The sequence below is a fragment of the Electrona antarctica genome (genome assembly GCF_951216825.1).
Source record: "Electrona antarctica genome assembly, chromosome: 10".
Classification (NCBI taxonomy): domain Eukaryota; kingdom Metazoa; phylum Chordata; class Actinopteri; order Myctophiformes; family Myctophidae; genus Electrona; species Electrona antarctica.
This window is the reverse complement of record NC_136791.1, coordinates 903,338-930,837: the sequence shown is the minus strand read 5'-3', so window position 1 is coordinate 930,837 and position 27,500 is coordinate 903,338. Positions and strand designations below refer to the sequence as shown.

The 27,500-nt window shown below is 48.0% G+C and overlaps 1 protein-coding gene and 1 long non-coding RNA gene across 3 annotated transcripts in view; both read left to right on the top strand.

Moving 5' to 3' along the window:
• Positions 1–11,920, top strand: part of LOC306931065 — a 46,127-nt gene extending 34,207 nt beyond the window's left edge. Inside the window, exon 3 of the long non-coding RNA XR_013790964.1 lies at positions 11,596–11,920. This is a non-coding gene — a long non-coding RNA (uncharacterized lncRNA). The remainder of the gene's footprint in view (positions 1–11,595) is intronic.
• A 126-nt stretch (positions 11,921–12,046) lies between these two features.
• Positions 12,047–27,500, top strand: part of LOC306931680 (bifunctional heparan sulfate N-deacetylase/N-sulfotransferase 2-like) — a 50,144-nt gene continuing 34,690 nt past the window's right edge. For both annotated transcript variants that reach the window (XM_079513220.1, XM_079513221.1), the window contains exons 1-3: positions 12,047–12,922; positions 13,937–14,399; positions 17,506–17,853. In XM_079513220.1, coding sequence (XP_079369346.1) covers positions 12,576–12,922; positions 13,937–14,399; positions 17,506–17,853 — 1,158 coding nt within the window. In that variant the 5' untranslated portion in view covers positions 12,047–12,575. The remainder of the gene's footprint in view (positions 12,923–13,936; positions 14,400–17,505; positions 17,854–27,500) is intronic.

Here is a 27,500-nt window from a genome sequence, read left to right as displayed (position 1 = left end):
GTATGGAGAACCAGGATGACTGGAAGAACTGGCCAGATGTATGGAGAACCAGGATGACTGAAGAACTGGTCAGATGTATGGAGAACCAGGATGACTGAAGAACTGGCCAGATGTATGGAGAACCAGGGTGACTGGAAGAACTGGCCAGATGTATGGAGAACCAGGATGACTGAAGAACTGGCCAGATATATGGAGAACCAGGATGACTGGAAGAACTGGTCAGATGTATGGAGAACCAGGATGACTGAAGAACTGGTCAGATGTATGGAGAACCAGGATGACTGAAGAACTGGCCAGATGTATGGAGAACCAGGATGACTGGAAGAACTGGCCAGATGTATGGAGAACCAGGATGACTGAAGAACTGGCCAGATGTATGGAGAATCAGTATGACTGAAGAACTGGCCAGATGTATGGAGAATCAGTATGACTGAAGAACTGGCCAGATGTATGGAGAACCAGGATGACTGGAAGAACTGGCCAGGTGTATGGAGAACCAGGATGACTGAAGAACTGGCCAGATGTATGGAGAACCAGGATGACTGAAGAACTGGCCAGATGTATGTAGAACCAGGATGACTGAAGAACTGGCCAGATGTATGTAGAACCAGGATGACTGAAGAACTGGCCAGATGTATGGAGAACCAGGATGACTGAAGAACTGGCCAGATGTATGGAGAACCAGGATGACTGAAGAACTGGTCAGGTGTATGGAGAACCAGGATGACTGAAGAGCTGGCCAGATGTATGGAGAACTAGGATGACTGTAGAACTGGCCAGATGTATGGAGAACCAGGATGACTGAAGAACTGGCCAGATGTATGGAGAACCAGGATGACTGAAGAACTGGCCAGATGTATGGAGAACCAGGATGACTGAAGAACTGGCCAGATGTATGGAGAACCAGGATGACTGAAGAACTGGCCAGATGTATGGAGAACCAGGATGACTGGAAGAACTGGTCAGATGTATGGAGGACCAGGATGACTGAAGAACTGGCCAGATGTATGGAGAACCAGGATGACTGAAGAACTGGCCAGATGTATGGAGAACCAGGATGACTGAAGAACTGGCCAGATGTATGGAGAACCAGGATGACTGAAGAACTGGCCAGATGTATGGAGAACCAGGATGACTGAAGAACTGGCCAGATGTATGGAGAACCATCTGGGATGACTGAAGAACTGGCCAGATGTATGGAGAACCAGGATGACTGAAGAACTGATCAGATGTATGGAGAACTAGGATGACTGAAGAACTGGCCAGATGCATGGAGAACCAGGATGACTGAAGAACTGGCCAGATGTATGGAGAACCATCTGGGATGACTGAAGAACTGGCCAGATGTATGGAGAACCAGGATGACTGGAAGAACTGGCCAGATGTATGGAGAACCAGGATGACTGAAGAACTGGCCAGATGTATGGAGAACCAGGATGACTGAAGAACTGGCCAGATGTATGGAGAACCAGGATGACTGAAGAACTGGCCAGATGTATGGAGAACCAGGATGACTGAAGAACTGGTCAGGTGTATGGAGAACCAGGATGACTGAAGAGCTGGCCAGATGTATGGAGAACTAGGATGACTGTAGAACTGGCCAGATGTATGGAGAACCAGGATGACTGAAGAACTGGCCAGATGTATGGAGAACCAGGATGACTGAAGAACTGGCCAGATGTATGGAGAACCAGGATGACTGAAGAACTGGCCAGATGTATGGAGAACCAGGATGACTGAAGAACTGGCCAGATGTATGGAGAACCAGGATGACTGGAAGAACTGGTCAGATGTATGGAGGACCAGGATGACTGAAGAACTGGCCAGATGTATGGAGAACCAGGATGACTGAAGAACTGGCCAGATGTATGGAGAACCAGGATGACTGAAGAACTGGCCAGATGTATGGAGAACCAGGATGACTGAAGAACTGGCCAGATGTATGGAGAACCAGGATGACTGAAGAACTGGCCAGATGTATGGAGAACCATCTGGGATGACTGAAGAACTGGCCAGATGTATGGAGAACCAGGATGACTGAAGAACTGATCAGATGTATGGAGAACTAGGATGACTGAAGAACTGGCCAGATGCATGGAGAACCAGGATGACTGAAGAACTGGCCAGATGTATGGAGAACCATCTGGGATGACTGAAGAACTGGCCAGATGTATGGAGAACCAGGATGACTGGAAGAACTGGCCAGATGTATGGAGAACCAGGATGACTGAAGAACTGGCCAGATGTATGGAGAACCAGGATGACTGAAGAACTGGCCAGATGTATGGAGAACCAGGATGACTGGAAGAACTGGCCAGATGTATGGAGAACCAGGATGACTGAAGAACTGGCCAGTTGTATGGAGAACCAGGATGACTGAAGAACTGGCCAGATGTATGGAGAACCAGGATGACTGAAGAACTGGCCAGATGTATGGAGAACCAGGATGACTGGAAGAACTGGTCAGATGTATGGAGAACCAGGATGACTGGAAGAACTGGCCAGATGTATGGAGAACCAGGATGACTGAAGAACTGGCCAGATGTATGGAGAACCATCTGAGATGACTGGAATAACTGGCCAGATGTATCGCGCGCACGCACGCACGCACGCACGCACGCACGCACGCACGCACGCACGCACGCACACACACACACACACACACACACACACACACACACACACACACACACACACACGTGACACCCCAATGGAGAAGTGTCAATTTTGACAGCGAATTCAGATTTAGTCTAGCTGTATATCTTTCTATTTAGCTAAATGCCATTCTAGTCGGCGGTGAATATATCCATATTCATTGGTGCTGCTTAGCCTCAGCCAGTGTGTCGTTTCGGCGCGGCGCATCGATTGGCTTCCCCACTGCAGTCTGTTTGTCAGCACAGAACAGAACAAGGTTAACTCGTTCAGACCTGAGAACATATTCTATTCTACAAATGTCTTCTAAATCCTGACAGTTTTCTGATAAACCCTGTGTTTCTGTGTCAGTGGTTCTCAAACTATTTCACGTCAAGGAGCCAAAGCATTTATATTTCAACAGCATAAAGTTTAAGTTTAAATCACGGTTAAAGTGGCTAAAAGCTGTAAGCTGACACAGACGCGTCCGCGGGTCTAAATGGGTTAATACTCATTGAAACGAGCGTCGATAAAAATGTCATTTATTGAAGGCCTGTAGTATTTCTGGGTGCGTTTTGTGCGTGTGGGTAAGCAGGCCTCAGGGGTCCTGCAGCCAAAGTGCTCATCGATTCACAATTAGCCCTCGTTTACTCCAGTGAACAAGCTGTACATATTGTTTACTGCCTGGTAATTGTGCCACTAATTTATGCCACTATAATTATGACACTAATTGTTTATGTGTATGTACACACAACCCGAACGAGACGTTGACTTCGGGGCGTACTGTTTGAGAGAGCTTTACCCACTTAACACATTGTGTGCCCTTGTATTCTTTCAGAATAGCGATGTGTCCCTTTTTGTGGCTTTCGCCTTTATTTTATTTATTTTTTATGGAGGGACAGACACTAGGCTGACAGGAAATGGGGAGAGAGATGGGGGGGGGAGACATGCATTAAAGGCTGTCGGGATCGGGAGTCGAACCCGTGGCACACTGCCAGACTGGATTACCAGCCACGGTGCCTGGACCACTGAGCCATGGCCCAGGCCTATTTGGATGATTTTTTAACACAAAATATACCCATATAGTCTACTAGCCAGTCCATAAAGCCCCATTGTGAACCCGGACATGTTGAGTACATCAAGGTTTTATGTTAGAAAGGTTTAGTATGCCCAAATGTGCTGACATCAATTTGTAATGACGGCATTGGCCGTTTTTAGCCCAATGTGTGTATTTTTTGCAAAACGAATGCTTGGAATGGATTCAGCATCATGAAAACCCCCTAGTTTGACATATCACATGCTGTTTCTACATGCTGGGGACCCATACTAAACATTTCTAACATAAAACGTTGGTGTACTCAACATGTCCGGGTTCACTTTTTGGCTACTAGGCTAATAGATTTGTTTCAGTAGGGTTCAGTAGGGTACCCAGCCTGTTATGGACGATTTCTTTAAAAAAAAAAGTAAAAAAATAAAAATAAAAAATCTGTATTGTCCTTTTTATAAAAATCTTTTTTTTTCTTTTTTCTTCAGCGATCCTAGACCGGTTCCGCGCATGAGCACTGCCGTTCACTTCTTTGGTTACGGGACGACAACAGTTGCTCACAACTCTAAATCTAACGCCGATGTTCTGTAGTCATTTCTGACTTCAGCAAGCAGCACCTCGCTTGGAATATTAACGCTTCTAGACGAGGTAGCGTTGAGGTACTAAGGGAATTATGCCTCCCGGTTTTGGGGGGTAATTTTCAGAGTAAAATCTGCCTCATCTGCGTGGCACTCTTAACGCCTTTATTATGAAAGATTCCCGGCAAAATAAGTTTTAATGTAAAACTCCACAAATGGATATAGCTGACTCATGACATCAGTGAGATGACATGAGCCCAGCATTATATAAAGGCTGGTCATCACACCTTGAGTTCAGATGCAAGCAGTAATTAATCCACTCTTTGCCTTTCTCCAAGACAGGACTTCTCAAGGCTATATTCACATTCAACCTTCAAGTTCCTTCATCAGCTTTCATCAGAAGACACCCCAGCACCTTCCATATGAGTCAGGACATTTGGCATAACTATCGCTGCATTATAAAGGGAGTGGTAGGAAGCACAATAATACTACATTCTGAGACGAGGACTTGAGTGGAGTCGTGTGCAATGTTGCAATGGACGGTACATCTGACAGACCCAGTAATGGACCATGAAGCTGCTGTCACAGTTGGTCACAAGGTGTACTCCTTTGGAGGGAACGGTGATCAGACTGAGGTGCACGTCTTCAACACAGTGTCTTTGTTTTGGACAAAGGTGACAGCGACACCTGGAAGAGAAGGATGTCCTCTTGAGGTTCCCTCCAGGCACAGGTACCACACAGCTGTGCTGATAGATTATGTCACCTACATCTGGGGAGGTTATCAACTTAACACGTTGGAGTACTCCGATATTCTTTATGCATTTGATGTCGACACCCACAGATGGTCCAAGCCAAAGGTTTCTGGAACTGTTCCTGAGGCGAGGTACGGCCACTCAGCCTGTGTCTTGAGGAAGGCCATGTATATTTATGGCGGAATTCCATTCAATGACTTCTACAAGATGGACACCACCCCAATGGTCTGGCCTTTGATTAACACCAGAGGAATTCCACCACCTGTTTCAAAACGTCACTCTGCCACCATCATCGGGACAAAGATGTTTGTATTTGGGGGCCTAGGGTACCAGGACAACAACATCAGAGTTTGTGACACAGAGACCAACAACTGGCTGAACACGCCTTCAGCACAGCTTCTTCCAGAAAGACGGTATGATCATGCAGCCTTTTCTTACAATGGAGAGCTGTACATATCTGGTGGCCATGCATGGGCCGCTCCCAAAGCCTTAAATGATCTGTGGAAATTCAACCCAGAGACCTCCTCCTGGAAGAAGGTTGAGCCCAAGGGGGAAGGCCCCGGTTGGATGTATAGGATGTGCTGTTGCATGGTGGGATATCGTGTCATTCTCTTTGGAGCAGAAAACAAACCTGATGACCTGTACGTCTTAGATATAAGTCCTAGCCTGAAGACGTTATGTAAGCTAGCGGTTATTCAGTACGATCTGGAGCAGTCTGGACTCCCACACAACATCAGGTGGGAACTGGCAGCCATGACAAGAAAACAACAGTGATCAGCAGCGATCATAAGCCAGGTTTTACCTGGCAAAAATCACACTTGTGTGAAGTGCTGGCGTTCTTATCATCATACGTCACATTGCAGTGACTAAGCCAATCAAATCATCACAACATGTCATCTCGGCCAATCACAATTTGCGTCTTCACTTTTCTGTCCTCACTTTTGCCTTCTATGTTTGTGTTTACACAAACACGTAAAGCTGGTCATAGGAGGGGCTAGGGACCCTCAAACAAATAATACTTTTTCCGCCCACTGTTGAACACTGTTGTTTTGCTCTCTCTGTCTCCCATGTGCTAGTGTTTTTCTTTACCCAGGGTAGTAGCAGTCTGATACTGTTGTACTGACCAGTACAACCACAGTCTGATACTGTTGTACTGACCAGTACAACCACAGTCTGATACTGTTGTACTGACCAGTACAACCACAGTCTGATACTGTTGTACTGACCAGTACAACCACAGTCTGATACTGTTGTACTGACCAGTACAACCACAGTCTGATACTGTTGTACTGACCAGTACAACCACAGTCTGATACTGTTGTACTGACCAGTACAACCACAGTCTGATACTGTTGTACTGACCAGTACAACCACAGTCTGATACTGTTGTACTGACCAGTACAACCACAGTCTGATACTGTTGTACTGACCAGTACAACCACCGTCTGATACTGTTGTACTGACCAGTACAACCACAGTCTGATACTGTTGTACTGACCAGTACAACCACAGTCTGATACTGTTGTACTGACCAGTACAACCACAGTCTGATACTGTTGTACTGACCAGTACAACCACAGTCTGATACTGTTGTACTGACCAGTACAACCACAGTCTGATACTGTTGTACTGACCAGTACAACCACATTCTGATACTGTTGTACTGACCAGTACAACCACAGTCTGATACTGTTGTACTGACCAGTACAACCACAGTCTGATACTGTTGTACTGACCAGTACAACCACAGTCTGATACTGTTGTACTGACCAGTACAACCACAGTCTGATACTGTTGTACTGACCAGTACAACCACAGTCTGATACTGTTGTACTGACCAGTACAACCACAGTCTGATACTGTTGTACTGACCAGTACAACCACAGTCTGATACTGTTGTACTGACCAGTACAACCACAGTCTGATACTGTTGTACTGACCAGTACAACCACAGTCTGATACTGTTGTTCTGACCAGTACAACCACAGTCTGATACTGTTGTACTGACCAGTACAACCACAGTCTGATACTGTTGTACTGACCAGTACAACCTCAGTCTTATACTGTTGGCCACTAAGCAGCTCCACTGGAGCAGTTGGGGGTTCAGTGCCTTGCTCAAGGGTACTTCAGCGGTGTTGGGTGAGCGATGACAAATCACTTCCCGACCCAGACTTTTTTTCCTGCCCATCCGGGGAATCGAACTAGCAACCTTTCGGCAACAAGGGCGCTCCTCTAACCCTTAGGCCACCGTTGCTCTTGACTCTGTCTCTGACCATTTAGGGACTCAGGGCTCTACCCCCCACCCACCGAGTCCACTCGAGTCACGAGTCACCGCAATGCGACGAAATAAATGTGTTATATCCACATTATGAGGAGCCCATTCACATTAACATTATAAGAGACGTGCTTATTAATGTAAAACTCCATATATGGATATAGCTGACTCATGACATCAGTGAGATGTCATGAGCATCCCCGCCCAGCATTATATAAAGGCTGGTCATCACACCTTGAGTTCAGATGCAAGCAGTATTTAATCCACTCTTTGCCTTTCTCCAAGACAGGACTTCTCAAGGCTATATTCACATTCAACCTTCAAGTTCCTTCATCAGCTTTCACCAGAAGAGACCCCAGCACGTTCTGTACGAGTCAGGACATCTGACATAACTATCGCTGCATTATAAAGGGAGTGGTAGGAAGCACAATACTACTACATTCTGTTACAGAACACGAGACGAGGACTTGAGTGGAGTCGTGTACAATGTTGCAATGGACGGTACATCTGACAGACCCAGTAATGGACCATGAAGCTGCTGTCACAGTTGGTCACAAGGTGTACTCCTTTGGAGGGAACGGTGATCAGACTGAGGTGCACGTCTTCAACACAGTGTCTTTGTTTTGGACAAAGATGACAGCGACACCTGGAAGAGAAGGATGTCCTCTTGAGGTTCCCTCCAGGCACAGGTACCACACAGCTGTGCTGATAGATTATGTCACCTACATCTGGGGAGGTTATCAACTTAACACGTTGGAGTACTCCGATATTCTTTATGCATTTGATGTCGACACCCACAGATGGTCCAAGCCAAAGGTTTCTGGAACTGTTCCTGAGGCGAGGTACGGCCACTCAGCCTGTGTCTTGAGGAAGGCCATGTATATTTATGGCGGAATTCCATTCAATGACTTCTACAAGATGGACACCACCCCAATGGTCTGGTCTTTGATTAACACCAGAGGAATTCCACCACCTGTTTCAAAACGTCACTCTGCCACCATCATCGCGACAAAGATGTTTGTATTTGGGGGCCTAGGGTACCAGGACAACAACATCAGAGTTTGTGACACAGAGACCAACATCTGGCTGAACACGCCTTCAGCACAGCTTCTTCCAGAAAGACGGTATGATCATGCAGCCTTCTCTTACAATGGAGAGCTGTACATATCTGGTGGCCATGCATGGGCCGCTCCCAAAGCCTTAAATGATCTGTGGAAATTCAACCCAGAGACCTCCTCCTGGAAGAAGGTTGAGCCCAAGGGGGAAGGCCCCGGTTGGATGTATAGGATGTGCTGTTGCATGGTGGGATATCGTGTCATTCTCTTTGGAGCAGAAAACAAACCTGATGACCTGTACATCTTAGATATAAGTCCTAGCCTGAAGACGTTATGTAAGCTAGCGGTTATTCAGTACGATCTGGAGCAGTCTGGACTCCCACACAACATCAGGTGGGAACTGGCAGCCATGACAAGAAAACAACAGTGATCAGCAGCGATCATAAGCCAGGTTTCACCTGGGAAAAATCACACTTGTGTGAAGTGCAGGCGTTCTTATCATCATACGTCACATTGCAGTGACTAAGCCAATCAAATCATCACAACATGTCATCTCGGCCAATCACAATTTGCGTCTTCACTTTTCTGTCCTCACTTTTGCCTTCTATGTTTGTGTTTACACAAACACGTAAAGCTGGTCATAGGAGGGGCTAGGGACCCTCAAACAAATAATACTTTTTCCTCCCACTGTTGAACACTGTTGTTTTTCTCTCTCTGTCTCCCATGTGCTAGTGTTTTTTTTTTACCGAGGGTAGTAGCTGAGCACAAGTGCTCATTTTCAGCAACGCCCTGCACATAGAGACACACAGACACACACATTAAAACCTGGGAGCTGACCAGTACAACCTCAGTCTGATACTGTTGTACTGACCAGTACAACCACAGTCTGATACTGTTGTACTGACCAGTACAACCACAGTCTGATACTGTTGTACTGACCAGTACAACCACAGTCTGATACTGTTGTACTGACCAGTACAACCTCAGTCTGATACTGTTGTACTGACCAGTACAACCACAGTCTTATACTGTTGGCCACTAAGCAGCTCCACTGGAGCAGTTGGGGGTTCAGTGCCTTGCTCAAGGGTACTTCAGCGGTGTTGGGTGAGCGATGACCAATCACTTCCCGACCCAGAATCTTTTCCTGCCCATCCGGGGAATCGAACCAGCAACCTTTCGGCAACAAGGGCGCTCCTCTAACCCTTAGGCCACCGTTGCTCTTGACTCGGTCTCTGACCATTTTGGGACTCAGGGCTCTACCCCCCACCCACCGAGTCCACTCGAGTCACGAGTCACCGCAATGCTTATTAATGTAAAACTCCATATATGGATATAGCTGACTCATGACATCAGTGAGATGTCATGAGCATCCAGCCCAGCATTATATAAAGGCTGGTCATCACACCTTGAGTTCAGATGCAAGCAGTATTTAATCCACTCTTTGCCTTTCTCCAAGACAGGACTTCTCAAGGCTATATTCACATTCAACCTTCAAGTTCCTTCATCAGCTTTCACCAGAAGAGACCCCAGCACCTTCTGTACGAGTCAGGACATCTGGCCTAAATATCGCTGCATTATAAAGGGAGTGGTAGGAAGCACAATAATACTCCATTCTATTACAGAACACGAGACGAGGACTTGAACAAACGATGAACAAACGAGTGGAGTCGTGTGCAATGTTGCAATGGACGGTGCATCTGACAGACCCAGGAATGAAACATGAAGCTGCTGTCACAGTTGGCCACAAGGTGTACTTTTTCGGAGGGAACGGTGATCAGACGTCTTCAACACAGTGTCTTTATGTTGGACGAAGGTGACAGCGACACCTGGAAGAGAAGGATGTCCTCTTGAGGTTCCCTCCAGGCACAGACGTAACAGCTGTGCTGATAGATTACATCTGGGGAGGTTATCATTATGACACGTTGGAGGACTCCGATGTTCTTTATGCATTTGATGTCGACACCCACAGATGGTCCAAGCCAAAGGTTTCTGTAACTGTTCCTGAGGCGAGGTACGGCCACTCAGCCTGTGTCTTGAGGAAGGCCATGTATATTTATGGCGGAATTCCATTCAATGACTTCTACAAGATGGACACCACCCCAATGGTCTGGTCTTTAATTAACACCAGAGGAACTACACCACCTGCTTCATCACGTCACTCTGCCACCATCATCGGGACAAAGATGTTTGTATTCGGGGGATATGGGCACCAGGACAACAACATCAGAGTGTTTGACACAGAGACCAACTGTTGGCTGAGCACACCTTCTGCACAGCTTGTTACGGAAAGACGGTATGATCATGCAGCCTTTTCTTACAATGGAGAGCTGTACATATTTGGTGTCTGTGGAAATTCAATCCAGAGACCTCCTCCTGGAAGAATGTTGAGCCCAAGGGGGAAGGCCCCGGTGGGATGTATAACATGTGCTCTTGCATGGTGGGAGATCGTATCATCATCTTTGGAGCGTATAACAAACATACTGACCTGTTCATCTTAGACTTAAATGCTAGTCTGAAGACATTATGCAAGCGAGCAGTTATTCAGTACGGTCTGGATCAGTCTGGACTCCCACACTACATCAGGTGGGATCTGGCAGCCATGACAAGAAAACAACAGCCAAAGTAGTCAGACAGTGTAACAGCGAGGCCGCGACGAAAAACTACCCAACAAAAGAAAAACAGATAATAAGTGATAATTGAGCATCAGTGTGTTCCAGTGGATGACGATCTTTGAAGACCGCCATTTATTTAATTTTTGGATGTGCTACCTTTTTTGGAGTTTTTAAATTCCTATTTTTTGATGTTTACTGGATTTGGGTTTAGCACATTTGGGTTTAGCACTCACTAGCTATTAAAAAATAGAAGATCTACAAGATCATAGCGTGGCAACGAGATGGGTGTCCGTGGCCAATTACACATCATGTTTGGCGTCCTTGACATGAAACTGTTTGAGCACCACTGACATAGAAACATAGGTTTTTCAGAAATAGCTTAAAAACACACAGGACTCTTTCCACTTTTTTTCCCCTCCCTCCTAACATCTCTGGGACCCCCAATTTATATTGTAAAATCAAGGTTAATTTAACTCTTGAGAGTGTACAAATGGAACCAAATGGACCCGTTACAGTACACATTGGAGCCGTTCATTCAATCAACAAGAACTGTTCTCCATTCTGTCTCAAAATAATCTGTTCCGTTTGTCTCTCTCTCTCGCTCTCTCTCTCTCTCTTTCTCTCTCTCTCTCTCTCTCTCTCTCCAGGGGTCTCTGTGGGTCAGTGAGATGAGCAGGAGGGGTCTCCACCACACGGGGCCCGGCCCCTGTCCCTGTCACAGCTATGCTGCGGAGCCCCGGCCCGGACCCTACTAAACACACACACACACGCACAGGCACACACACACACACACGCGCGGGCACGCACAAGGTGCCTGAGCGACAGAGCTACACATGCCAGTTGACAGAGCCAGCTGAGATATACACACACACACACACAAACGTGCACATGCAAATGAGCTTGTGACTCCACAGACATCGGTTGCGTGGTGTGTGTTTGTTCAGTGACAGAGAGAGAGAGAGACGTGTGAGAAACTGCTGATCCACCGAGGGGGGAGAGGAGGGGAGGGGGTGGACGGACGGAGGGAGGGAGGGAGGGGGGAGGGAGGGAGGGAGGCAGGGAGGGTGTGTGCGGGCGTGCGTGCGAGAATCACACACACAGAGAGGGAGAAACCCAATCCTCTTAGACTGCGAGCTGAGCTGAGGACGGACGAGTCTCAGAGAGCGAGAGAGGGAGGGAGAGAGAGAGAGAGAGAGAGAGAGAGAGAGAGAGAGGGAGAGAGAGAGAGAGGAAACGTGACTCGCTGATAGCACTGAAAGCATCCCTTCGTCCAGCTGTAGCCACGCTGTCCACTGTCCAGACAGGCAGGCAGGCAGGCAGGCAGACAGGCAGGTAGGCAGGCAGACAGACAGATAGAGAGAGACAGACAGACACAGAGAGAGAGACACAGACAGACAGACAGACAGACGTCCAGACAGACACACAGACAGAAAGTCATGGGCTCTCTGGGGTTGCCATGGTAACCTAGCGTAAATGGCTGCTCCGTCGCTCATCTCAGTGTCGTCAGTCTCCTCCTCCTCCGCTGCTTCTTCTTCCTCCTCGTCCTCCTCGCCGCCGCCAGCCTCCTCCCCCTCCCCCCCTATCCATCTCCTCCCCCTCCTCCTCCCCTCCCCCCGCCCCCATCACCATGGTCGGCATGGTAACGTCCCTGACGGCGTCGGGCATGGCGTCGGCGTGGCAGCGGCGGCTGTGCGGCGTGCGCCAGCCGGAGCTCCACCGGCTGATCGTGGCGCTCATCGTGTTCTGCGTGCTGTCCATGGCCCTCCTGGCCTACTACGTGTCCAACAGCCCCAAGATCAAGGAGGCTCCGCCCATGCCCTTTAGCGACTGCGGCGGAGGAGGGGGAGGGGCCAGCGGCCCTGGTGGCGGCGGTAACGCCGCCATGGGGACCGGGACGGGGGTCTCGCCCGGCGCCGCCCAGCGCTCGCCACTCTTCCTGCCCGGGCGGCAGGGCCGCCCGCCGCGACCGCTCAGGTAGGGAGGGGTGTTGATTTACTACTCAGGTAGGGAGGGGTGTTGATTTACTACTCAGGTAGGGAGGGGTGTTGATTTACTACTCAGGTAGGGAGGGGTGTTGATTTACTACTCAGGTAGGGAGGGGTGTTGATTTCGTAGACTAACTTTTTTTCACTGACGAAAACTAAATGGAAACTAAAATAAAACTAAGCTATGATGACTAAAACTAAGACTAAATATACTGACAAGGTCATCAACAAAATAAAAACTAGACTAAAATGTATAAGTAATTTTACAATTAGTCGCATGTTGTATAGCCGAAATAGCCGATCTACAAGCTCACAATGCGTCGCACTGCGACGCGTTGTGGGCTTGTAGATTGGCTATTTTCAGCAAGTGAAAACAGTCATTACGACGAGATCAAGGCCGCCGAAATACTTTTAGTCGACTAAATCAACTGTAGATTTAATCTCATGACATTTAGTCGACTAAAACTAGACTAACACTAAAACATTCCGGGTGACTAAAATGTGACTAAAACTAACTAAAAACTATTCAAGAGACTGACTAAAACTAAACACAGGTAGGGAGGGAGGGGTGTGGGGAGACATGGGGACACGATATCGCATCACGATGCGATATCGCATCACGATATCGCATCGTGATGCGATATCGCATCACAATGATACGATATCGCATCACAATGATGCGATATCGCATCACAATGATACGATATCGCATCACAATGATGCGATATGCGATATCGCATCACAATGATGCGATATCGCATCACAATGATGCGATATCGCATCACAATGATGCGATATGCGATATCGCATCACCATGATGCGATATCGTATCGTGATGATGCGATATCGTATCGTGATGCGATATTCAGAGATGTGTTATAACCACCTACAGTAACTCCAAAATATTAGTTTTTTTCAGGAAATTAAAAATAAAAATGAAGAAAGTCTTATATTTTGAAAACGATGCAATTCTGCCTCATCCCCCCCTCCCCCCTCCCCTCAGGCCGGCGGGTCCAGACGGCGCCCAGCGCTCCACGGACCCCGTGGTGCTGGTCCTGGTGGAGAGCATCTACTCTCAGCTGGGCCAGGAGATCGTGGCCATCCTGGAGTCCAGCCGCTTCCGCTACCACACGGAGATCGCCCCGGGCAAGGGCGACATGCCGGCACTGACCATCGCCACCACCGGGGGAACGGGAGCGACGGCCGCTAGCCGCGGCCGCTACGCGCTGGTGGTCTACGAGAACGTGCTGAAGTACGTCAACCTGGACCCCTGGAACCGCGAGCTGCTGGACCGCTACTGCGCCGAGTACGGCGTGGGCGTGATCGGCTTCTTCAAGGCCAACGAGAACTCTCTGCCCAGCGCGCAGCTCAAGGGATTCCCGCTGTTCCTGCACTCCCACCTTGGCCTCCGTGACTACCGCATCAACCCCAACGCCCCGCTGCTCTACATCACCAGGCCCAACCAGGTAACCACACGCTACACTATGCTATGCTACGCTATGCTACATGTAGCTACCGCATCAACCCCAACGCCCTGCTGCTCTACATCACCAGGCCCAACCAGGTAACCACACGCTACGCTATGCTACGCTACGCTATGCTACATGTAGCTACCGCATCAACCCCAACGCCCCGCTCCTCTACATCACCAGGCCCAACCAGGTAACCACACGCTACACTATGCTATGCTACGCTATGCTACATGTAGCTACCGCATCAACCCCAACGCCCCGCTGCTCTACATCACCAGGCCCAACCAGGTAACCACACGCTACACTATGCTATGCTACGCTATGCTACATGTAGCTACCGCATCAACCCCAACGCCCCGCTGCTCTACATCACCAGGCCCAACCAGGTAACCACACGCTATGCTACGCTACGCTATGCTACATGTAGCTACCGCATCAACCCCAACGCCCCGCTGCTCTACATCACCAGGCCCAACCAGGTAACCACACGCTACGCTATGCTACGCTACGCTATGCTACATGTAGCTACCGCATCAACCCCAACGCCCCGCTGCTCTACATCACCAGGCCCAACCAGGTAACCACACGCTACGCTATGCTACGCTACGCTATGCTACATGTAGCTACCGCATCAACCCCAACGCCCCGCTCCTCTACATCACCAGGCCCAACCAGGTAACCACACCATGCAACCACGCTACTTGCGAGAACTAATCTAAAATAAAATAGAGCGTCCTGATGTCACTCGCTCATCCCCTGTTTTTTTCCCATGGAGAATAACATGGGCTCATCTTAACATCTTAACATCTTAACATCTTAACATGGGCTCATCTTAACATCTTAACATGGGCTCATCTATGGAGAATAACATGGGCTCATCTTAACATCTTAACATGGGCTCATCTATGGAGAATAACATGGGCTCATCTTAACATCTTAACATCTTAACATGGGCTCATCTATGGAGAATAACATGGGCTCATCTTAACATCTTAACATGGGCTCATCTATGGAGAATAACATGGGCTCATCTTAACATCTTAACATGGGCTCATCTATGGAGAATAACATGGGCTCATCTTAACATCTTAACATGGGCTCATCTATGGAGAATAACATGGGCTCATCTTAACATCTTAACATCTTAACATCTTAACATGGGCTCATCTATGGAGAATAACATGGGCTCATCTTAACATCTTAACATGGGCTCATCTTAACATATTAACATGGGCTCATCTATGGAGAATAACATGGGCTCATCTTAACATCTTAACATCTTAACATGGGCTCATCTTAACATATTAACATGGGCTCATCTTAAAATCCCTGTTTTTCCCCATGGAGAATAACATGGGCTCATCTTAAAATCCCTGTTTTAACCCCATGGAGAATAACATGGACTCATCTTAAAATCCCTGTTTTTCCCCATGGAGAATAACATGGGCTCATCTTAAAATCCCTGTTTTAACCCCATGGAGAATAACATGGACTCATCTTAAAATCCCTGTTTTTCCCCATGGAGAATAACATGGGCTCATCTTAACATCTTAACATCTTAACATGGGCTCATCTATGGAGAATAACATGGGCTCATCTTAACATCTTAACATCTTAACATCTTAACATGGGCTCATCTATGGAGAATAACATGGGCTCATCTTAACATCTTAACATCTTAACATGGGCTCATCTTAACATATTAACATGGGCTCATCTATGGAGAATAACATGGGCTCATCTTAACATCTTAACATCTTAACATGGGCTCATCTTAACATATTAACATGGGCTCATCTATGGAGAATAACATGGGCTCATCTTAACATCTTAACATCTTAACATGGGCTCATCTTAACATATTAACATGGGCTCATCTTAAAATCCCTGTTTTTCCCCATGGAGAATAACATGGGCTCATCTTAAAATCCCTGTTTTAACCCCATGGAGAATAACATGGACTCATCTTAAAATCCCTGTTTTTCCCCATGGAGAATAACATGGGCTCATCTTAAAATCCCTGTTTTAACCCCATGGAGAATAACATGGACTCATCTTAAAATCCCTGTTTTTCCCCATGGAGAATAACATGGGCTCATCTTAAAATCGTCTCATATAAGCATTGTGGTCCAAAAATAAACAAGCTGTCTCTGCGTTATTGTCAGGGAGGTGTCTCTGTATCGTTTGACAGTCAGTCACTCATATATGATAGTCTGTTTCTAGTGAAAATGTAACTAATTCAGTAGCAGTAACAATAGCGTTTTCTCTCAATCGGTTTATTCTTGAGTGAAACGGCCTGGATGACATGTTTATTCTTCAGTCACAGTTCTTATAGACGCCTATAAGACGACGTCACACTGATAAGCAACAGCATGCGCGCGCAGGCCGGCAGCACAAGAACACCACCTCTCATAAGATGCAATGGAAAAGTTCTAACTGCACTCGCGTGTAAAAAATGTCCCATCAAACTTTCAGATGCTGTTTTTCTCCCAGTGTGGAGGAAGAATTATTAGGATTTTTATTGTGATCTCTCACTCTTGAAATATATAATCCATTGGTTTCTGTTGTGTTTGAACAATAATAGCAATTCAAAACAGTTGTCCTCAAAACCACACCTCCAGTCGCTGTCATAAGAACGGGAGGTGCGCTCATGATCACGGCAGCAGAGCCTGTTTGTGCACGGCTGCACGCACACCTGCAGCCCATAAAGTATAATTTATGCTTCGTCCCGCGATGGTGTCGCGCACGCAGACCTCTACGCTCACAACAGTCACATCCGCGATGCGATGTGAGCTTGTATATCAGCTGTTCTCTGTGCGCAACACTGTTGGGCTTTGAAGTTAGTTTATAATGTCTCCTAGGGTGCATCTCACTAGCCAACACGCAAGAGGAGGTTGAATGGACTGAAACCAGTGCTCTCCAAAACAACAGGTTTGGAGATCTGTTGGGAATTGATTACATGAAACAGTCACCCGTGCGCCCAGTCCCAATGTTTGTAAACAAATAATTGTTCTATTTGAGGCGATCTAAAATGTTCCCCGGGGACCTCCACACGGTAATTTTTTGTGTAATTTATGTTGTTGCCCACCCCTACCACCAGGTGGAGCAGGGCCCGCTGCCCGGTGACGACTGGACCGTGTTCCAGTCCAACCACTCCACCTACGAGCCCGTGCTGCTGGCCAGCAGCGCTCCCGGCGGCCACCCCCAGAGGGCGCCGTCGCAGCTCCACGCCACGGTGGTGCAGGACCTGGGTCTGCACGACGGCATCCAGCGCGTCCTGTTCGGGAACAACCTCAGCTACTGGCTCCACAAGCTGGTGTTCGTGGACTCCATCGCCTACCTGACGGCGCGCCGCCTCTGCCTGTCGCTGGAGCGCCACCTGCTGGTGGACGTGGACGACATCTTCGTGGGCAAGGAGGGCACGCGCATGAAGGTGTCCGACGTGGAGGTGAGTGGGTGGAGAGCGGTGGTTTTCACTGCAATGACTGCAGTGTCCCTCCAGGGACCCCCATGTTGAAGATCCCTAGAAATAAGTATTTTTAGCATTGCTGACGACACGTTGTTGAAAATGGTTGAAAATGGTCCTTTAAAGGACCACTTCACCTCTTTTCAACCTATCTTCATATAATAGGTCCTCACTAATAATCATGATAAAATGGCACCATTTCTTTCTATTCAGTCTGTCTCTCATAGGAGGTCTGTGGGCAGTTCAGAGACCCGTCCTCATCGATGGGGAATCCAAGCTAATAGAAACTGCAGGCTTTCTAGTCCTGAAAAGTTGCAATGTGAAAATGGAAGCCATTGTTCTCACGATAATAAAAATCTAAAAATGTTTGTTTAAAAAAAAATCTGCCTAACGATGATGTCACTGGTGGACGGGTCTCTGCACTGCCCACAGCCCTCGTATGAGACACAGACTGAGTAGGACAAAAATGGTGCCATTTTATCATGATTATTAGTGAGGACCTATTATATGAAGATAGGTTGAAAAGTGGTGAAGTGGTCCTTTAAGTAAAGGACCACGCTCTGTTTCCGTCTGTGCGTGCGTGCGTGTGTCCGTGCGTGCGTGTGTGTGTGTGTGTACACCAGATTGATTGCCGATCCATTGGAGGCGCTGCTGGCCTTTAACGGCCCATCGCTGCTAGCATTTTGTTAGGACGAGTCTCATTAGCCCTGAATGGCCTCGCTCTCTCTCTCCCTCTCTCTCTCCCTCCGGAGTCATTAGCTTAGCCATTAGCCTGCCACCGGCTAATAAACCTGATTGCTTGCGTGTGTGTGTGTGTGTGTGTGTGTGTGTGTGTGTGTGTGTGTGTGTGTGTGTGTGTGTGTGTGTGTGTGTGTGTGTGTGTGTGTGTGTGTGTGTGTGTGTGTGTGTGTGTGTGTGTGTGTGTGTGTGTGTGTGTGTGTGTGTGTGTGTGTGTGTGTGTGTGTGTGTGTGTGTGTGTGCGTGCGTGCGTGCGTGCGTGCGTGCGTGCGTGCGTGCGTGCGTGCGTGCGTGCGTGCGTGCGTGCGTGCGTGCGTGCGTGCGTGCGTGCGTGCGTGCGTGCGTGCGTGCGTGCGTGCGTGCGTGCGTGCGTGCGTGCGTGCGTGCGTGCGTGCGTGCGTGCGTGCGTGCGTGCGTGCGTGCGTGCGTGCGTGCGTGCGCGCGAAACTAACTATAAAGTACATTTACACCTTGTACATACTTCCCCCCCCCCCCCATTTCTCAGTGTGTGCGTGTGCATGACGGGTGTGTGTGTGTGTGTACATGAAAACAAGTCCTTAAATCCAAAGTGACAAACCCGTCGTCCACAACCAGTGAAGTGTTCCCATGGCGATCACCCGTGTCTTCTTAATGCTTTCCTCGCCGCGCTCGCAATGCAAACACTGAGCCTGGTCAGCACTAATACATGGTGGGGGGGGGCTGTTGCCAGGTTCTGCGAAAGAAATAAGCTGCCAGTTCTATGAAAACAAGCCCAGACGAACCAACTGCAGCATAGCACTTTAAACTTATACATTGACTATATGAAAATAGCCGATTTATAAGTATTTCGATTTTTTCTTTTGAGTGGTGCTAGCCACTCCATTACGCAGCTATGTGTGTCCCCATGTCTGTCTGTCCCTGTGTCTGTACGACACACGTCACACACGCGCATTTTCATTGATATCAAACGAGATAAAAATATTCGGATTTATTTTTTTACTTTTTGGGGGGGGTTGGCCTCTCCTTCTGCACCTTACTACACCAGTGTCTGCACATTCTTTTTTTTTGGGGGGGGGGGTTGGCCTCCCCAAGAGCTGCCATATCTCTGCGGCACCCCGAGCTGCTATTTTGAAAGAAATCCCGGCGCTGATTGTGTTAAACATCATAACACAAACCTTAGTGGATTTGATCACTTTTCAAATTACATTGCCAGCCGTGTGGGTTTATTGATCTGCTCCTCTGGGACAGTGTGGGTTTATTGATCTGCTCCTCTGGGACAGTGTGGGTTTATTGATCTGCTCCTCTGGGACAGTGTTGGTTTATTGATCTGCTCCTCTGGGACAGTTGGTTTATTGATCTGCTCCTCTGGGACAGTGTTGGTTTATTGATCTGCTCCTCTGGGACAGTTGGTTTATTGATCTGCTCCTCTGGGACAGTGTGGGTTTATTGATCTGCTCTACAGGGACAGTGTGGGTTTATTGATCTGCTCTACAGGGACAGTGTGGGTTTATTGATCTGCTCCTCTGGGACAGTGTTGGTTTATTGATCTGCTCCTCTGGGACAGTGTGGGTTTATTGATCTGCTCCTCTGGGACAGTGTTGGTTTATTGATCTGCTCCTCTGGGACAGTGTTGGTTTATTGATCTGCTCCTCTGGGACAGTGTTGGTTTATTGATCTGCTCCTCTGGGACAGTGTTGGTTTATTGATCTGCTCCTCTGGGACAGTGTTGGTTTATTGATCTGCTCCTCTGGGACAGTGTGGGTTTATTGATCTGCTCCTCTGGGACAGTGTGGGTTTATTGATCTGCTCCTCTGGGACAGTGTTGGTTTATTGATCTGCTCCTCTGGGACAGTGTTGGTTTATTGATCTGCTCCTCTGGGACAGTGTGGGTTTATTGATCTGCTCCTCTGGGACAGTGTTGGTTTATTGATCTGCTCCTCTGGGACAGTGTTGGTTTATTGATCTGCTCCTCTGGGACAGTGTGGGTTTATTGATCTGCTCCTCTGGGACAGTGTTGGTTTATTGATCTGCTCCTCTGGGACAGTGTGGGTTTATTGATCTGCTCTACTGGGACAGTGTAGGTTTATTGATCTGCTCTACTGGGACAGTGTGGGTTTATTGATCTGCTCCTCTGGGACAGTGTGGGTTTATTGATCTGCTCTACTGGGACAGTGTGGGTTTATTGATCTGCTCCTCTGGGACAGTGTTGGTTTATTGATCTGCTCCTCTGGGACAGTGTGGGTTTATTGATCTGCTCTACTGGGACAGTGTGGGTTTATTGATCTGCTCCTCTGGGACAGTGTTGGTTTATTGATCTGCTCCTCTGGGACAGTGTGGGTTTATTGATCTGCTCTACTGGGACAGTGTAGGTTTATTGATCTGCTCTACTGGGACAGTGTGGGTTTATTGATCTGCTCCTCTGGGACAGTGTGGGTTTATTGATCTGCTCTACTGGGACAGTGTGGGTTTATTGATCTGCTCCTCTGGGACAGTGTGGGTTTATTGATCTGCTCCTCTGGGACAGTGTGGGTTTATTGATCTGCTCCTCTGGGACAGTGTGGGTTTATTGATCTGCTCCACTGGGACAGTGTGGGTTTATTGATCTGCTCCTCTGGGACAGTGTGGGTTTATTGATCTGCTCCTCTGGGACAGTGTGGGTTTATTGATCTGCTCCTCTGGGACAGTGTGGGTTTATTGATCTGCTCCTCTGGGACAGTGTGGGTTTATTGATCTGCTCCTCTGGGACAGTGTTGGTTTATTGATCTGCTCCTCTGGGACAGTGTGGGTTTATTGATCTGCTCCTCTGGGACAGTGTTGGTTTATTGATCTGCTCCTCTGGGACAGTGTTGGTTTATTGATCTGCTCCTCTGGGACAGTGTGGGTTTATTGATCTGCTCCTCTGGGACAGTGTTGGTTTATTGATCTGCTCCTCTGGGACAGTGTGGGTTTATTGATCTGCTCTACTGGGACAGTGTAGGTTTATTGATCTGCTCTACTGGGACAGTGTGGGTTTATTGATCTGCTCCTCTGGGACAGTGTGGGTTTATTGATCTGCTCTACTGGGACAGTGTGGGTTTATTGATCTGCTCCTCTGGGACAGTGTTGGTTTATTGATCTGCTCCTCTGGGACAGTGTGGGTTTATTGATCTGCTCTACTGGGACAGTGTGGGTTTATTGATCTGCTCCTCTGGGACAGTGTTGGTTTATTGATCTGCTCCTCTGGGACAGTGTGGGTTTATTGATCTGCTCTACTGGGACAGTGTAGGTTTATTGATCTGCTCTACTGGGACAGTGTGGGTTTATTGATCTGCTCCTCTGGGACAGTGTGGGTTTATTGATCTGCTCTACTGGGACAGTGTGGGTTTATTGATCTGCTCCTCTGGGACAGTGTGGGTTTATTGATCTGCTCCTCTGGGACAGTGTGGGTTTATTGATCTGCTCCTCTGGGACAGTGTGGGTTTATTGATCTGCTCCACTGGGACAGTGTGGGTTTATTGATCTGCTCCTCTGGGACAGTGTGGGTTTATTGATCTGCTCCTCTGGGACAGTGTGGGTTTATTGATCTGCTCCTCTGGGACAGTGTGGGTTTATTGATCTGCTCCACTGGGACAGTGTGGGCAGGTTGCAGTATTTTTGGACTCAAAGTGTTTTTTTATTAGCTTTATATATATATATATATATATATATATATATATATATATATATATATATATCTCCTTGGCTGACAACACTGCAGAGCTCAAGAACCTGATGTTGGATAGGAATATGTGGAGGGCAGCGATCCAGGAATCCAGAGTTGGTGTTGGCTAGACCTCACTCTCGCAGCAACTAACTAACTAACTATATATAATCCCACGATAACCCCCTACGTCAAACCTTCTCTGAGACGACCCCCTACGTCAAACCTTCTCTGAGACGACCCCCTACGTCAAACCTTCTCTGAGACGACCCCTACGTCAAACCTACGACCCCCTACGTCAAACCTTCTCTGAGACGACCCCCTACGTCAAACCAAAAGACTTACAGAGATTCGGACGAGGAAAATAGCACGCTACCACAATAAACCGTTCCATTTTATTTATTTCTGAATTTACGACTCAAATTAAATGGGATGCTTTCCTTGCTTTTAACGGGTCGAGACACCTTTTTTGTGGACGCACACACACACACACACACACACACACACACACACACACACACACGGTCCCAGTCTCGTCCACAGCTCTTCCACTCTGCTCCTTTGCTACAACACACCCCCCCCCCCCCCCCCCACACACCCCCCACCCCCCTCTCAAAGCCTTATCTGCAAACAGACAGACAGAAAACATAAGAAACAAACGAGGCGTTTGGTTTTCATCCCAAGTGGAGCCCTCCACCCTCCCCCTCCACTTCACAGCTCAGTTCAACGGAGCCGCTAGCTGTAGCTTCCACTTCATGCCTGTGATGACGGTTCGCTGGTCACTGTTTGTTTGTTTCTGTTCCCTGATAGAAGCGTTCATAACATCCACAGGGTCCTGTAAAGTAAACACATGCTCTGTCATGCCAGTGAAGACCGTTTGATTTGAATTTGAATTGAATTGACTTTACTGTTGATGAGCTTACCAGCTCCGTGGCATTGTGGTCAGAGTGTCCGCCCCGGGGACTGGGAGGATACCACAGACTATGGGACCCAGTGCCTCCCTGCTTGGCACTCAGCCTCAAGGTTTGGATTGGGGGTAAGTCCCTGTGACATACTAGCTTCATGTCCAAGGGGTGTACTTACTTACTTACTATACATCAAGCTGCCTCATGGCTACAGAGACAGGAGATAGGCTCCTGCCCTATAGGCCTCATGGCTACAGAAACAGGAGATAGGCTCCTGCCCCTATGGGCCTCATGGCTACAGAAACAGGAGATAGGCTCCTGGCCCTATGGGCCTCATGGCTACAGAAACAGGAGATAGGCTCCTGCCCCTATGGGCCTCATGGCTACAGAAACAGGAGATAGGCTCCTGGCCCTATGGGCCTCATGGCTACAGAAACAGGAGATAGGCTCCTGGCCCTATGGGCCTCATGGCTACAGAAACAAGAGATAGGCTCCTGCCCCTATGGGCCTCATGGCTACAGAAACAGGAGATAGGCTCCTGGCCCTATGGGCCTCATGGCTACAGAAACAGGAGATATGCTCCTGCCCTATGGGCCTCATGGCTACAGAAACAGGAGATATGCTCCTGCCCCTATGGGCCTCATGGCTACAGAAACAGGAGATATGCTCCTGCCCTATGGGCCTCATGGCTACAGAAACGGGAGATATGCTCCTGCCCCTATGGGCCTCATGGCTACAGAAACAGGAGATAGGCTCCTGCCCTATGGGCCTCATGGCTACAGAAACAGGAGATAGGCTCCTGCCCTATGGGCCTCATGGCTACAGAAACAGGAGATGGGCTCCTGCCCCCTATGGGCCTCATGGCTACAGAAACAGGAGATAGGCTCCTGCCCCTATGGGCCTCATGGCTACAGAAACAGGAGATAGGCTGTCTGAAGTCTGTCTGTACTTTGGCTATTGAAATATATCAGATATACAAGCTATACAAAGTCACAGGCTACCATTATTACACATGTAATACAAGCAATCTGCGTGGGCGTCCAGTGTAGCTCTTAATTAGCGTGCTAAGTATTAAATAATCAACGTTTAATTTCCCCACCTTGGGTTTCCTCTGGTGGTCCGTCTGCAAGACATAATGAGCCGCAGGCAGAGCAGAGCACTACGGATCAGGCCTGACTGCACAGAGCACAGAGCAGAGCACTACGGATCAGGCCTGACTGCACAGAGCACAGAGCACAGAGCACAGAGCACAGAGCACTACGGATCAGGCCTGACTGCACAGAGCACAGAGCAGAGCACTACGGATCAGGCCTGACTGCACACCGCCACAGAGCACAGAGCAGACATGGCTAATGGAGCACTAATCCTTTCCCCCTGTACTCCCTGGGTGGCTGCAGCCTCAGCACACACCGACGCTAAGCGAATTCACACGCACGCACGCACGCATGCACGCACGCACGCACATGCACACACATGCACACACATGCACACACACGGACGTGCGCACGCACACACGGACACACGTACGCATGCACACCAGCACACGCATGCATGCACACGGACGCACGCACGCACATGCACACTTGAATGCACAAACTCTCACAAATGCACACCATGCTCTATGAAATACAAGACAGCACTTTATGCTGCATCTGTGTGAAGTAATTAGAGCTCATATATCCATGAATGCACTTGAATACATTCATGTACATATTAACCCATTCTGGGCGGGGAACCCCTTTTGTTGTTTCAAGCATTATGTTACACTTTAGCTGTTGAAAAATAGCAGATCTACAAGCTCATAGCGCGGCACCGAGTGCCGCGCTACGAGCTTGTAGCTCTGCTATTTTTGAAAAATCGTGAAAATGTGGCGCATTCCTTGAATATAATTATATTCTTTCAGAGCTAACGTTTTTAACTCAAATCTTTGCTTCTGGGGGGGGGGGGGGGGGGGGTCCCTGGAATGACATATTTTCAGATGGGGGTCGGTGACCAATTACATATCATTTTTGGGGTCCTTCACATGAAATATTGAGCACCACTGATACAGAAACAGGTATTTCAGAAAACTGTCAGGAATTAGAAGACGTTTTTTTTTAATATTTCGACGTCAGGCCTGAATGGGTTAATACGTTATGTGTACAACATAACTCTGTCATGACTTATTAAAATGCTCCAGCCAGTGGTTTGCTTTCATATCAGCTCCATTATTTATTCAGCATTTCAGCCACAGACCACCATCTGTGTACTTCTTGTAAATTAAGTAATGCAGACGTTTTACAATAATTCAACTCTTGAGAGCGTGAAATGAAACCAAATGGACTCATTTTATACTCTCACGAGTTTATTTATTTTATGCCAACTCTTCCATCATTTAGCTGTAGGGACCACCTGGAACCCCCTCAAGGACCACTGGTGGTCCCCGGACCACTGGTTGAGAACCAACTAGGCTCCACAGAATGCACGCTCCAATCCACCCCAAACTGATCCTGAACCTTATATTACTAGGCTCCACAGAATGCACGCTCCAGTCCACCCCAAACTGATCCTGAACCTTATATTACTAGGTTCCACAGAATGCACGCTCCAATCCACCCCAAACTGATCCTGAACCTTATATTACTAGGTTCCACAGAATGCACGCTCCAGTCCACCCCAAACTGATCCTGAACCTTATATTACTAGGTTCCACAGAATGCACGCTCCGATCCACCCTAAACTGATCCTGAACCTTATATTACTAGGTTCCACAGAATGCACGCTCCAATCCACCCCAAACTGATCCTAAACCTTATATTACTAGGTCCCACAGAATGCACGCTCCGATCCACCCCAAACTGATCCTGAACCTTATATTACTAGGTGCCACAGAATGCACGCTCCAGTCCACCCCAAACTGATCCTGAACCTTATATTACTAGGCTCCACAGAATGCATGCTCCAATCCACCCCAAACTGATCCTGAACCTTATATTACTAGGTTCCACAGAATGCACGCTCCAATCCACCCCAAACTGATCCTGAACCTTATATTACTAGGTTCCACAGAATGCACGCTCCAATCCACCCCAAACTGATCCTGGACCTTATATTACTAGGTTCCACAGAATGCACGCTCCAATCCACCCCAAACTGATCCTGAACCTTATATTACTAGGTTCCACAGAATGCATGCTCCAATCCACCCCAAACTGATCCTGAACCTTATATTACTAGGTTCCACAGAATGCACGCTCCAATCCACCCCAAACTGATCCTAAACCTTATATTACTAGGTTCCACAGAATGCACGCTCCAATCCACCCCAAACTGATCCTGAACCTTATATTACTAGGTTCCACAGAATGCACGCTCCAGTCCACCCCAAACTGATCCTGAACCTTATATTACTAGGTTCCACAGAATGCACGCTCCAGTCCACCCCCAAACTGATCCTGAACCTTATATTACTAGGTTCCACAGAATGCACGCTCCAGTCCACCCCAAACTGATCCTGAACCTTATATTACTAGGTTCCACAGAATGCACGCTCCAATCCACCCCAAACTGATCCTGAACCTTATATTACTAGGTTCCACAGAATGCACGCTCCAATCCACCCCAAACTGATCCTGAACCTTATATTACTAGGTTCCACAGAATGCACGCTCCAATCCACCCCAAACTGATCCTGAACCTTATATTACTAGGCTCCACAGAATGCACGCTCCAATCCACCCCAAACTGATCCTGAACCTTATATTACTAGGCTCCACAGAATGCACGCTCCAATCCACCCCAAACTGATCCTGAACCTTATATTACTAGGTTCCACAGAATGCACGCTCCAATCCACCCCAAACTGATCCTGAACCTTATATTACTAGGTTCCACAGAATGCACGCTCCAATCCACCCCAAACTGATCCTGAACCTTATATTACTAGGTTCCACAGAATGCACGCTCCAATCCACCCCAAACTGATCCTGAACCTTATATTACTAGGCTCCACAGAATGCACGCTCCAATCCACCCCAAACTGATCCTGAACCTTATATTACTAGGCTCCACAGAATGCACGCTCCAATCCACCCCAAACTGATCCTGAACCTTATATTACTAGGCTCCACAGAATGCACGCTCCAATCCACCCCAAACTGATCCTGAACCATATATTACTAGGTTCCACAGAATGCATGCTCCAATCCACCCCAAACTGATCCTGAACCTTATATTACTAGGCTCCACAGAATGCACGCTCCAATCCACCCCAAACTGATCCTGAACCTTATATTACTAGGTTCCACAGAATGCATGCTCCAATCCACCCCAAACTGATCCTGAACCAT